Raw genomic sequence first — 13,047 nt, forward strand, 5'->3', positions numbered from 1 at the left:
GTTCTCTGTTCACAGTGCATGCAGTGAAAATAGCACAGAGACTCGTGAAAGGATTTTTTTTTTTAAGAATTTGAAGTGCCCAAAGAGTATTAATGAAAACCTTTTATTTTTGAATGAAATGCTGCCATCTGATGTCACACCACCTTATTTTTTTTGTCTTTTCTTGAAGTAAATGCATTTTTTTCTATCTTAAATATTACAACTGCAGTTTGAGACCAAAAACTGTAGTATCTGCAAAAATGTACCTGGATGAAGTGTTATGAAGATAAGATTGGTAAAGCAGTTCTAAACCAAGCAGGATTGTTTTGATTCTACTGTCATCCATAATCGTGTATATCCACTACAAGTTCATTGATATCAGTGGAATAATTTAGTTTACTGCTAATATAGTGAGGGCATTGTCAGGTTCCTGAGTTTCCATGCTCAACTTCAATGGAGAAGATTTCCCTTGGTGGGGCTGTAGGCTCAGTGCCGTAACACAGTTTTGGATAGCTGTTGGTTGAAAAGCAGGATCTGGTATGGTAGTGTGAAGCCAAATTTTCTGTAACTGCTCAGTCTGTAGGATTCCCACCTCTGCTGGAACATCTCCTAGAATTTGTCAGCATGTTGCAGCTGGCTGGAAGCGCATGCGTTCAACCAAGGCAGTTATTTTGATAGTATGTTTGAAGGAGAAGAATGTATTAAGTAGGAATAAGAAATATTGTATTTGGATAACTTTGGCACAAGCATGGAAGATGAGATTTTATTATTTAGATTTATAGCGTAAATTGTATTTGGAAATGCTTCACTCTTTTTAGCCTGTTTATGGGCCTCAGCTATAAAAAAAAGTGTGAGTAAGGTGCTCTAGTCACTAGTTGGTTGTATCCCAGCATTCCATTCTTGATTCTGCCACTGGCATTCTGTGTGATCTTGTGTAAGTAATTTTTACTCTGTGATTCTGTTACCTTATGAGGTATTGGAAGACAACCGTTGCTTGAAAAAGTGTTTTGATAGAATGTGCTGTTGAAAAAGTTGGCATGACTATTAAGGAAAAGAGAGCATGTTCTGAATGTTAAAACCCTGGGAAAAATCTTTATTTGCTATCTCATTAGACATCAGAAAGTCTGCATGAGACAAGTTCATTGAGGTGTAATGCTTTCCCCATCTCTAATGTTTTGTTCCGTAAACCTAAAACTAAACTAAGGCATTTCCTGCCATTAAGTCAGTCATAACCTGTTCTTTGCCATGTGAATTCTCTGATGTCCAGTAAGGACTAGGCTTATACTGCATTTTTCTCCTTGATGGATTTATTATAAGGGATGATGTGTGACTCTACGCTCAGAACTATGTTGAACAGCTTGGTGGAAATCTTGTGTTCCTGGGAACTTCAGCTGTTTTTCAGGTGTGATTAAGTTGGCCAATGGATTAAAAAAATTGCACTAGGGAGAAAGTAGACATAGAGGGAAGTGAAAGGGAATGTAAAAACCAATTTGTTTTCTTTTTTGTTCTCAGTTTTAAAAATTATCTTCCAGTTACTTCACTGCAAATCTACACCTAAATCCAAAGCCTGTTTGAGTGGCCTTCAGTGAAAAAATGTTATTAATGGGTCTGAATCTTGCCACCTTCTTTAATTCTCCAGCTCTACTTTCCTTTGTAGTGTCTTTGCATTGACAGACATGTTTCTTGTTAGTAGTGATAAAATGTGAGGAGCTTAGAGTGTAAACCTGTCAACTTTGTATGGAAATTTAAGTAATTTGGCAGGTGCATTATAGGTTTTTTCTGGTGTTAAATGGGCCCGATCCTTCCTAGGTGTCAGTGGTGTTGCTTCATTCCCGGATATGGTCTGGCCCACAAAGTACAGCAGGTCTTCAGGCAAAAAAAGTCCATGCTGTTGTGCTGCAAACAGAACCAGTACATTTTAGATTTCTGAGTATCTAATTTCATGTGTCGGATAGAAGATTAAAGAAAAACTCAGAAGCCACAAAAACAGTCGATATAAAACCTAATTTGCACTTGCTGTACTGACTCTGTAGCAAAAAGACTAACAAATTTTCTTCCCAAAGTGGTGCTAGCACCTATTGGTGAAGCTATGTAGTAAATATTGCAATTAAGAACAAATAATATAGCATATTCTGTTAGGTATTGTCAGCAATGTTTCATGTCTTGGAAGTCCTGGGGTGTCCTGTCCATATGTATCTTCTTTAAAAATACTAATCCAGTCTACTTTGGCTTAATATTTTGTCTTCACTGTTTTTTAGAAGGCAATAGGCATCTGCATTTTATGAATTAGATAGAATAATATATTGTATGTCAGTGTAGAGTAACATACAATAGAAAAAATAAAACAACAAATAGAACAAATCTGGTGCCAAGTTACTGGGTGAGAGCCTTATGAATCCCTTTGCTGTCCAGCTCAAAAGTGTGAGACTGAGTCATTGCCTTGAGACTGAATTTGGCATACAATCAGAATGTATGGGAAAACAATAGATGTGCCGAAAATTACAAGAATAAGCACCAGAAGTATCAGTAATGACACATTTCATGTCATCTAATTGTTCAAAAGATTTTTAAATATAGATTTTTTTGATGTATTTGTGCTGTAGTATATAGCTTTAAGGATGCCCATCCCCCTGCCACCCCTCCAGCAGCCACTGTGTCCTGTCAGTCATCCTGAAATACACTGGAGAGCTTGTCAGGCAGTCCCTTGCAGATGCCTCGGAAGCCAAATAGTGAGCCATAGCAGTTGTACTGAAGTTCCTTACACAAGGAAATTACATAGACAGTTGCTTTAGTGCTGAATATGGACCATTTGTATTCTAGGATAGGTGAGTGATGTGCTATTGGCTTTCTAATTATCTATCAGGAAATGGATTCTAAGGTTGTTTTCTAATTTATGCAGGATATCTTTGACTCTGCTTTCTGACACAAATTAGTTTATCTATGTCGTTATACAGTGTACTTCTAAATGGTTTAGAAGCTGCAGGTACTATTTTCACATTGTATTGCAGATGGATACAAACTTTTGACTGTTTTTCCTGTGTCTTTCTTACACCAAAAGACTCAGCAGTTTCCGTTTGGACATATCTGCTGAAAAGACAAAATTCTCATTATCTTAAAGTTTGTAGCACTTGGTAGGAGTGTGCAGGTGGTTGCTTTTCAGGCTGTTCTGAAACACAACTGTATCTTGTGACACATGCTTAACATCCCAAGTGTTGTAAGAGCTGCTGGTCTACGGTGCTGAAATTGCCTACTGTAAAGGTTAATACAACTGAGTGTGAGGTTATAGCAGCCTTTTACCAAAATATCTTGGTCAGGATCCCTGCTGTAATTAGAGGGCATTTTATACTGGAGTAGACATGTGTGTTTAAAAAAAAAATAGAAGATGGACTGTGATTCTCATTCTGTCCTGAGGCAAGCACCAAAATTTGTCATCTTAATGAAGATGATCTGGAAGGATCTGGAGGTTTGCTTTGTAAATGGAAATATCAGAGAAAACCCCAGAATGATATTTGCTGGCTGCCTGTTTTTCTTTCTATCACCTATTACCCTTGCCTTGATTTAAAACAAACAAACCAACCAAGCAAACCCTGTGCAAAAACCAATCAGCTAATATGGTAAATAACAGTAAGGGCATTCTGGTAAGTTAAAAATACGTAGTCAAGAAATCAAAATAATTTAAGGTTTTGTGGTTTTCACTGCATTAGCTTGCAAACTTTTATTTATATTTTGGATGCTTTAAGGGAGTTTCACAAGGCATCAGAATTACTTAAAAGAAAACAAAACAAAACCCAAAACAGAAAGTGAACCCTTAAGTAGGTCATTTATACCTTAGAATATAGTTTTTCCGGAACAATCCTTTCTGTGATCGATTTTCTGTTAATGGTAAGTTAAGGCTAGAAAGCTATGTTGAGTTTAAAAGCCAGTTGAGACAAGGCTCAAGCAAAGAATAAAAATGCTTATGTTAGACAATATGCTAAGGTTAAAACCACACCTCCACCCCTCCCCCCCCCCAACCAAAAAACCACAAACAAAATCACAACACCTCCAAAACAACCTAAAAAGAAAGAAAAGGGAGGTGTTACATGTGCAGTGACCTTTAATAAGAGAAAGTTACTGTACGTGCAACAATGTTTTTATCTGCTGAATTGTAGAAAATATCTGATTGTTGTAGATGACCAGTAGTATAGGAAGTTGTGCTGAGAGAATGGGGAGCAGCTCTTGCTGCAAGCAACGAAGGTTTTATTTCCCCCTTCTATCAAGGAATTGAGGGGAAGCTGCTGCAAAGTTAAATCAGGAGTATCTGTAGAAAAAATAACCTGAAAATCATCTAGTGATTTCTTCCAAGTCTCAGTAGAAGCATGAAATGCTGTCTCCATCCAGTTCTCACCTATCCCCTTGCAACTGATGTATGTCTTGACCAGAAAAAAAATCACAGTTCAGTTGATACCATCTATTTGCAGCTGTTGTGATGGATTTCAAGAAGTACCCATATCCTGGGAAGCTTGTGAAAGTGTCAAAGATAAGGGTTGTCAACCAGCAATATTATATCATGAAGATTTCCTTTTTTAAAATGTGATTAAATGGCAGATTTGTTGAAGTGTTGGCCAAAGATTTAGAGAGCTAGTGAACTGCAGATGGTAAAAAAGTATGCTTCTAAAGAGTGTGAAATGGTGTGGTTTGACACAATCACTGTGAAGCTGAAGGAGAGTGTCTTGTTGAATTAAAAGGCCTTTTGATTCAGGGGTGGACACAGCAGAAACAGTTCAGTTTTTCAGCAGCATGGGTGCTTCTCTGCTCTGTGTTCATAGGCTGCACCAACATGCTGACAGATAGGTACAAACTTCACATGCTATTTGCCAACAGCACGAAGTCAAACAAAGGTGTATGCCCTACTGTGTTATTGTGGGAGATGCAGTTTAAGAAGCTATTAAATAGCAGTGCAGTTGGGAATTGAAGCTGAGAAGAGAGGTATGTGAATGATGTTTTTTTGTGGTTTTCAGAGCAAATTATTGGTACTGTAGGAAAGGATCTCCCTCTAATCTTTAATTCAAGATACTGAGTGGAGGTCTGAATGTTGATGGCAGCATGGCTTCCAGATTACTGATAGTTTCCTTGCTAGTATAGCGAATGTTGCTGGAAATAACTATATAGCTGCAGCTATAAGAAAGCTTGAATTTTAATCTATTTTGCAGACAAAGAACCTTTCTGAATATTCATTGTTCAGTAAAATGAGGCAGTTAATATGTGTTGGCCCTTTGAGACTGCATTTTGTGCTATACCTCTCACTCTTGAGTTTTAGAGACTTAAATACATGGTTATATGTTTAATGTATTTCCAAATAATTATATGGTTGATAAATTGTTTTCACTTTTGGGTTTAGTTTGCATACATAAAGAACTAATGGGCATTAACAGTAAGAATCCCTACAGATAATAGTAAAAAACCAACGTGCTTGTGTGAATACGGAGCAGGGATGTCTTTGGCCTGAGCTGCAAGAATAAGCTCTTGTTGCAGAGCTCAGTTCGCCAAGGATGTTATGTGCACAGTGTGAAGAAACAAGGAGGTGTTTCACATTCACCATGACACAGTTTGTAGTTGTATGAAGTATGAAGCCCTCTGGCTAATTGTGAATTTGTCTCGTAGTGATTCTTCCACTAACCAGAAGGCAGAGCCTGCCTTATTTCTTGCTTTGTTGCAAGATATACAGCATATTATCAAGAATTGGTTACAATATTTGTTGTGTGGTTTGGTGTGTGGGGTTTTTTTTGTTTGTTTGTTTTGTTTTTGTTTTTTTTTTTTTCAGTTTTATGGTTCTGTAAAGATGCTATCTGAAATAGCTGGTGTGTGAAACTGTATAAAGCATTTGTCCTGAAGAATTCGTTTAAACCAACAACAAACCAACAAAAAACAACCAACCAACCCTCCCACCCAAGAAGCAACACCCCCCCAACCTAAAATATTTTTTAAGACTTCACATTTGAGATGTCCTTTTTCAAAACAGTGTTGCTGAGATATTAAGATATGTAGTAGATAATGTAGATATGTAGATAATGGTGATTGCGAAGTTAGAAAGTCAGAAGAACTGCTAAAATGAACGGAGGGGTCATTGAATGAAAATATTACAGACATGAGTGTATGCAACCTCCAGTGTACCTTTGTGATCTTTTCAAAAATCTTATTGGAATAAAAACTGAAAGGAACGAAACCTGAGCTGTGAAACAGCAAAACCAGTTTTAGCAGAAGAGAAGGATAAAGGGACTATGTTAGAATTACCTTAAATCAGGTAGTCAACCCCAACCAAGATAGTTGCCCATTGTTTTTTGCCTGTATGAAGCTCTCCTTCTAAGGTGCCAACAACTGAATATTTCTGTGGAAGTAGTTATTTCCATTTCTTGATAGAGACTTGCCCTCATTGACGGTTTTTCATTGATGGTATCAACCTGTATAATCTGGTTTCACACTCCGGTTATTTCCCAACCTGTGGAGGGATGAGGAGAATGTAGTTAGTTCTACTTATTAGAATGTAAGCATTTAAGAAATATTTTCCTGAATATAGATGATTAAATGATGAAACCATTTTTGTAAATCAATTCCAGTGTTGTTCTCAGTGTGTGTGCAAACAATGTTGTATTTTTACCAGTCAGATTGTGTGCATGGTGTCATTGCACTCAAACTAGAACAAAAACTACCACAACAAGCAAAACAAAATACAAACCCAAACATAAACCAACGAAAACACCCCCCCCCACCTCCCTCCCTCTCTCCTCCTCCAACACACCAAAAAAACCCCAACCAAAACAAACAAAACCCCAAACAAACAGGGTGCAACCCGGTCTTTCTAGGTCATGTTTATATGGGCAACTGTAACTGTGTGTAAGGAGACTCTGAAAATGGTCCATGTAAAACTGAGGAATACAAAATAATGTTTAATGATTGACAATCATGATAGAGAGCTAGGACTGATAAACCACCAAACTAGGCATTAACATTCCCCCTGTTCTTAATGAGTCAGCGGAGGAAGGGTTGGGTTCTGTTGCTTCTCTATAATGGGCTGATCCTCGATGATACAGAATTGTTCTCTTCCAGTTCTCTTTTTTTTTTTTTTTTTTCTTTTCATCGTATAGGGTTTTATACTTTTTCATGTCAGTACTTTTCCTCTTGATTCATTAAGCTGCTCAATACTACCTTCCTGACAAATTTGAGTTTTTACTTTTTGCTTTGTTGTTTTAATCAGAAGTTGAAAAAGATTTGACAGATTCATGAACAGTAAGTCCTTAAATGCATGCTAGATAAGGGTAATGTCCTCTAACATTGATCATAAACGGTTCTGGATGCTGGAGAATTATTGGAAGAATGATACATTGGAAATGGCTGGGCTTGCATGCTCTCTAAATAGCCTGAGCATAGCAAACATACTGAGCTAGATGGACTGTTGATCTGATTCAGCAGGACATTTATTATATTGAATGTGCTTGTAGATATTTTGAGTTTGTTGACTTCAGATGTCTTCCATCTCTTTTGGTTCTCCTTGGTCTGAAATTCTGAAAACATTACTTAAGCAAAATTTGGAAACAAAATATTTTACCTTCTGGGAACATGCCCTAACTACCAGCCTCTATAGCTATGCTGTGTTTTCAGCCTGTTTTGATCTGAGCTCAGCGAGTAAAAAGTATTTTACATTGAGTAGAACAGAACGAGCAGAAGATACTGAATCATCCATGTCAAAGAACTTTGTAACAGCTGCAGTGAGACTTTTTGAATAAGAGGTGTGGTCTGTACAATTGCATAGATACAATTTTGGAGTGAGGGAGGATGCATAACAATTTGAGTTGGCGAAAGGGCTGTAGTCCTTTTCCTTGACTAGGAGCCACCACTGGTTTCTGCAGCATTGAACGATGAGGGGGCTGAGCTCCCTTCAAACAGAGTAATAAGTTAAATGGGTATTTTAAAACTGTGGGAGTATCCTACCTACTGATTCAGTGGACAGAAAGGCAGCTACGGCACTGGTGATTGTGGGAGTCTCAAATTTTATTTCCTTAGTGTTTGTTACAAGTTTCTAAATATGAAATCTGTAAATATGGCCAAATATTTTGCATTGGCATTTCTAGAGTTATCTTTGTATTATTAATTGCTGTAGAAGGAAAAGTGTAATTCTGGGCAGTCTGATCTCAAGTTTTTGTTCTCTTTATCTTTTGACTTGGAATTAAAACCAAAAAGCTGGGTGAACCTGCAGGAACTTCAGGCTGCGACTAGTATAGCTTGTAATAAAAGAATAAACTTGACACTTGTATAACCTTTACTAAGTATGCCAAAACCATAAATTACCTTTAACCTTAATTATTTAATTATCGTTCACATTGTCTTTGCTTGCAAATGAAATGTGGATAACTATTCTGTGATCAACAATTCAGATTCATTTCTACACAACTTGCTATAGAAACTCTAAGGCAACTGTGTTGTATTAAATCAATGATAGGTTCACCAGAAGGTGACAATATATCTCTCTAGCCTGCACAGTTGCAGTACCTTATTACTTTATTATACAGCAGCGATGGTTATAATAAGTCCTGCTTAAAAAGGACAGATATCCATTATTTGTGTGTTTGAAGTCTTTATTGGCTACAAAGGCTTTGAACTATGTTTTATGGGAAGTGAAGTTAGTGGAAAATATAAAATGTCTTTCATTTGGGGGCAATAATCGGTTGCATTCGTACTAAAGGAGAGTTATAACTCTTTGTTGGCACACACACATTTCACTGTGGCCGAAGGCCTGAACCACGTCCCAGTGAACTCAGTGAAAACTCTTAAATTAACATCGGTGGACTTTGGATCAAGCTTCTAATGAATGATTTATTCACTTTAAAGACCTTACTTAGCTTTAATTCCATCTTATTGACTTCAGTAAAGGCTTTCTTGGCTTAATCTGTCTTGACACTTAGGAAATATTTGTTATTACCAGGTGTAAAGTAACTAAATGTTTCACTTTCTCCTGCTATTCATTGCCAGGACTTTTAAGAGCTGATATACATATTTTTGTCGTAAAGTGTTTGTTATGACCACTGTAATTTGGCACATGGAATAAGATACGGGTATTGTGCACATAGCATTAATGTTTTTGTTTTGTCATAAATTCAATTGTATATAATTCTTGCTTTAAAGATTCTTTTTATTGACTGGTAGAGAACTTACATTCAAAGATCTTCTAATGCAATTATTCTTGTGTATTTTTTAAGATATGGTTGATTTAGAAATTTGGGAGGGAAGATAAGGAATTATATGTGCTTTATTACAGCTTATGCAAGCATCTGCATATTTTTTTCACAATTTAGAAATGATAAATCAGAAAACATCTATCTTTTGAAATCCTAAGCCTGTTATGGAGTGAAGTCTGTACTCCAATAGACAGTCTCTGGGCACTCACAGGGCAATGTGACTTGCAGTTGTGGCTAATAATTGCTTATTGCAACTTTTTTCCTTTTGTACCTAGGTGAAACATCAGCAAAAATGCCAGACATTAAACTGAAGATTGATCCTCGGGATCTGCAGATCCAGACTTTTACAGTGGAGAAATTACTGGAACCATTGATAATTCAGGTATTTTGGTATTACAGAAAATAAATTGGATAACCATAGAGGGAAAGGAATAAGTCTGAAGAACTTTTCCTAATGAGACTATTATGAAAGTATTTGTAGTTTCCTCTGGCTCAGAAACTGTCCAGGGGAATCTGTCTTCTTCCAAATTTGGTCATTCCTTTGTCACTTCCATTTTGGCAAATGTCACACAGTATATCATAGCAAATGTTGTGTATTGTAGCTAGTCTCTTGTACAGTATTATCTATTGGATGTTTAAATGTAGAATACACTGAAAATGGATTTCCAACACGTGAACGGTTGCATATTATAAGTAGCAGACAGAGTGGAAAAGAGCAGCCTTGAGCTATGTGGGTGAGTTTCTTTATCTGAACCTTAAATAAAATTGCATTCTGTTGTATTTTAGAAGAGAGAGTCTAAAAACAATGCAGCTGTTGCATATTGTAAAAGCTATTTTAGTACTTCTTCCAAGTGAAGAAAACTTGGACAGAGGGATTTAGAAAAATGCTTTCAGGTTTGTTGTTAAAACAATTTTACTGCATATTCCACTTCTTTTTCAAGTATTCGCTGATTTAATATGAAGTGCTTAGTGTCTATAAGGTTTTCTCATTATCTCTGTATTTGACATGGATTACAAATGTCTCTTTTAATACAATGGAAAGGACCTACTTGAAGAAGATCTGACCTAATTTTGCAAATAATTTATGTAACTAAGAAAATGTTAAAAGACCTCTGTAGCAATATGCTATAGGGTAAAGAACAGAAAGGACATAATCTGTTTTGAAACAAGCTATTTTGAATTGTCTCTTCATTGTACATGGAACAGAGATGTTGGGGTACCTGCATTTAAGTAATCAGTGGCATGTAGCACAGGATGTCAGATTGCCACCACCCTTCAGCATTGCCAAGATGTTGTAGATCAAACTACTTGTCACAGCTGTACACTACTTATTTAGTATTCTTTTGCTGATGCCTGAGGGTGTGTTTACATGGCAGTTGCTGCTCTGGCTGCAATTTGTGTAGGTACAGAAAGGTGCGACCTTCTTCAGAATTAGTACTTCGGTGTTTTTCAGGTTGTGAAGATGGTCAGGTATAATGGCTATGAAGTAGTTTCAGTGGTTGGTTGATTAAGATCTTTCCAAGCTCTTTGATCAATTCCTCTTGCAAGACAATAACTTTCTGTTAAATAGCTTATGTTAACAATCAACAAACAAAAATGTTACTGGTAGAATGGTAGTTGGTAAAGAGAGCAAAGCCAGGCTGAATACTGTACTCTGGCTGTTATTCTCTTTATATACATGTAAGAATTAGGGGTGTACAGCTTATTTTAAAAAAGGTGGGGACGTATCTCCCAATTTTTCTATTATTTCCAATTTTTTTCAGTTTGCAACTTTTCTATTTTTAAAAAGGTAAATAATATCATTTAAATTAAACTGGAACAATTATTACTGTACTCGAACAGATGTTAAAGGAAAAAATATTTTTTTTCTTGTACAGCTCATGGGCTTGATTTGACTTGACTCATCCACTTAGGTACATGGTAAATTTTGTTATTTCAGGAATGTGCTGCTTTTCACACACACTGATGGCTTCTTTCCCTCTTTGTCCTGGGAGCCAGTCCTTTGCAAGCTGTTTTCCTGGGCTTGCCAAGGGGTGATGACCAGATACAGGGGAACAGTCAGGTTATAATTAAAGAGGTGGCCTGTAATGTTTGGAGGGAAGAAGAATACAGAGATGAAAGATGAGGGCAATGAAATGATGAATATGTTTGGTGTGATGGTTCTTCTGTTTATTTTAACTTTCTCAGAAAAGTCCCTGATTCCAGAAGTGCTGTATGTACTCTAAAAGTCAGGAGAAGTGAAGAGGGTGCTGATCATGTTTTATAACTGTTCTAGGAAAATTTGCTTTTAAAATCAGTTAATTGATTGAAATAAGTTTCTCTTTAACAAATAAAGTTGTATTTTCCCCATTTGAAAATTTTGCCTCTCCCTAACTCATTCAGTTTCTTTTATTGATTTTTTTCATTGTCATATTTGAAAATTTTTCTCTTATTTTTGGCTTGATCTTCTTTTCTTCCCTTACTCTTTCCTTCTGGGAGATTCTTCAGAAAGTAACCTTTTATTTTTATCATTACTACATTTCCAGCTGTTATTAACTGAGCTGCTTCTCATTTTGTCTGTGCTTATTTATCTGTTTTTGCCTGGGTGTGATTGACAGTGTATAAAACCTCAGTTAATAGCTCAGTGGTTTGTGGGAAGCTGTCAATGTGGAGTATCATATGTGGATGGATTATAAAATTAGTTTCAGAGTAGTAGGAATAGATAGACTGCATTTTAAAACATTCTCTTGTATACCAGTAGGTCAGACTGTGCTCAGGCAGCTGCAACACTGTGGATTTTTCTTTTTTTAAAGAGATGAAGAAATGTAAATTTTGGCCCGAGTTTTGCAAGATCAAAGAAACCTGACAAAACAAAGATAGACAGTCCCAGAACAAAACAAATAAACCATCTAATTTTTTTAAAGCTCTTCTCAAGCATCTTTATAAAGCTTGAGTCTGTTAAAAATAGAAGTGCTCTGGTTCAAAGAGAATACGATTTTGGCTGTCTTCTCCCCCTCTCAACCTTAATGCTTGCTTTGTTTCATAACAGAAGTGTGGAAGGGAAACTTCCATTTTGAGAGGGAAGAAGACAGGAAAAAAATGCTGAAAATGCAAAAGCAGAGATTAAAACTAATATTTAATGAAGGGTGATTGAGATTCTGGAAAGGCAATAAATGACAACTGATCTATGTTTAGAACGAAAATTGAACCAGACAGATAAAAATGAATAGTATTATGCTCTTGCCTTATTAACTTGGAAGCTACTGCTTTGAATGCTGAGATTTGTGTTCTGATTTATTTATTTATTATATTTAGTAGTCTTGCAATACTCTGGGAGGAAGGAGGCAGTGGAAGTGTCTGACCAGTTATGCTCTGTTAGAGTGTCATGTGTCGACATGGGAGAAAATGAAGGCAAAACCAGCCTATGTGGAAGTAACTTTGGAAATGACTTTGCTAGATTGTGTCATCCCTGCAATTGGCAGTGGTGATCACTTTAAAACTGTGAGAACAGTATGGCATGTTGTTTTGTACAAAACCCTCTCTGACTTGGCAACTTCTCCATCCTTGGAATAAAACGATGCCCCTAAATTAGAGTGTGTGTGGGATTGCTGGGGCAGCAGTCTCTCTGCATTTCCCTCTTTGCACCCCAAGCACTGGTCTGACCCTGGGTGGTAAGTTCAAATAGTGCTGTGCAAGGCTCTGCAGAGATGGAAACTCAGATGGTGGGAGTGGCGTAACTGCATTAGTGTAACTTTGCATCCAGCCTTATCGACTGTACTCTCATGGGCATGAACCACCATGTGCACTCTCTTTTCTCTGTATTGCAAAAAAGTTTATTTAATCCTGTTCAATTGTTTCCTCACCAGAGGCGATTCTC

The 13,047-nt window shown here is 36.8% G+C and overlaps 1 protein-coding gene across 6 annotated transcripts in view; it reads left to right on the plus strand.

Moving 5' to 3' along the window:
• CTNNA3 (catenin alpha 3) overlaps positions 1 to 13,047 on the plus strand; it is a 450,315-nt gene that overhangs the window by 1,761 nt on the left and 435,507 nt on the right. For 5 of the 6 annotated variants that reach the window (XM_065843202.2, XM_071811659.1, XM_065843205.2 and 2 more), the window contains exons 1-2: positions 2,682 to 2,804; positions 9,467 to 9,573. In XM_065843202.2, coding sequence (XP_065699274.1) covers positions 2,780 to 2,804; positions 9,467 to 9,573 — 132 coding nt within the window. In that variant the 5' untranslated portion in view covers positions 2,682 to 2,779. Of the gene's footprint in view, positions 1 to 2,681; positions 2,805 to 9,466; positions 9,574 to 13,047 lie in introns of those variants that run through there. The other variant, XM_065843203.2, reaches the window with a different exon arrangement.

The sequence above is a fragment of the Patagioenas fasciata genome, chromosome 8, assembly GCF_037038585.1.
Source record: "Patagioenas fasciata isolate bPatFas1 chromosome 8, bPatFas1.hap1, whole genome shotgun sequence".
Taxonomy (NCBI): Eukaryota; Metazoa; Chordata; class Aves; order Columbiformes; family Columbidae; genus Patagioenas; species Patagioenas fasciata.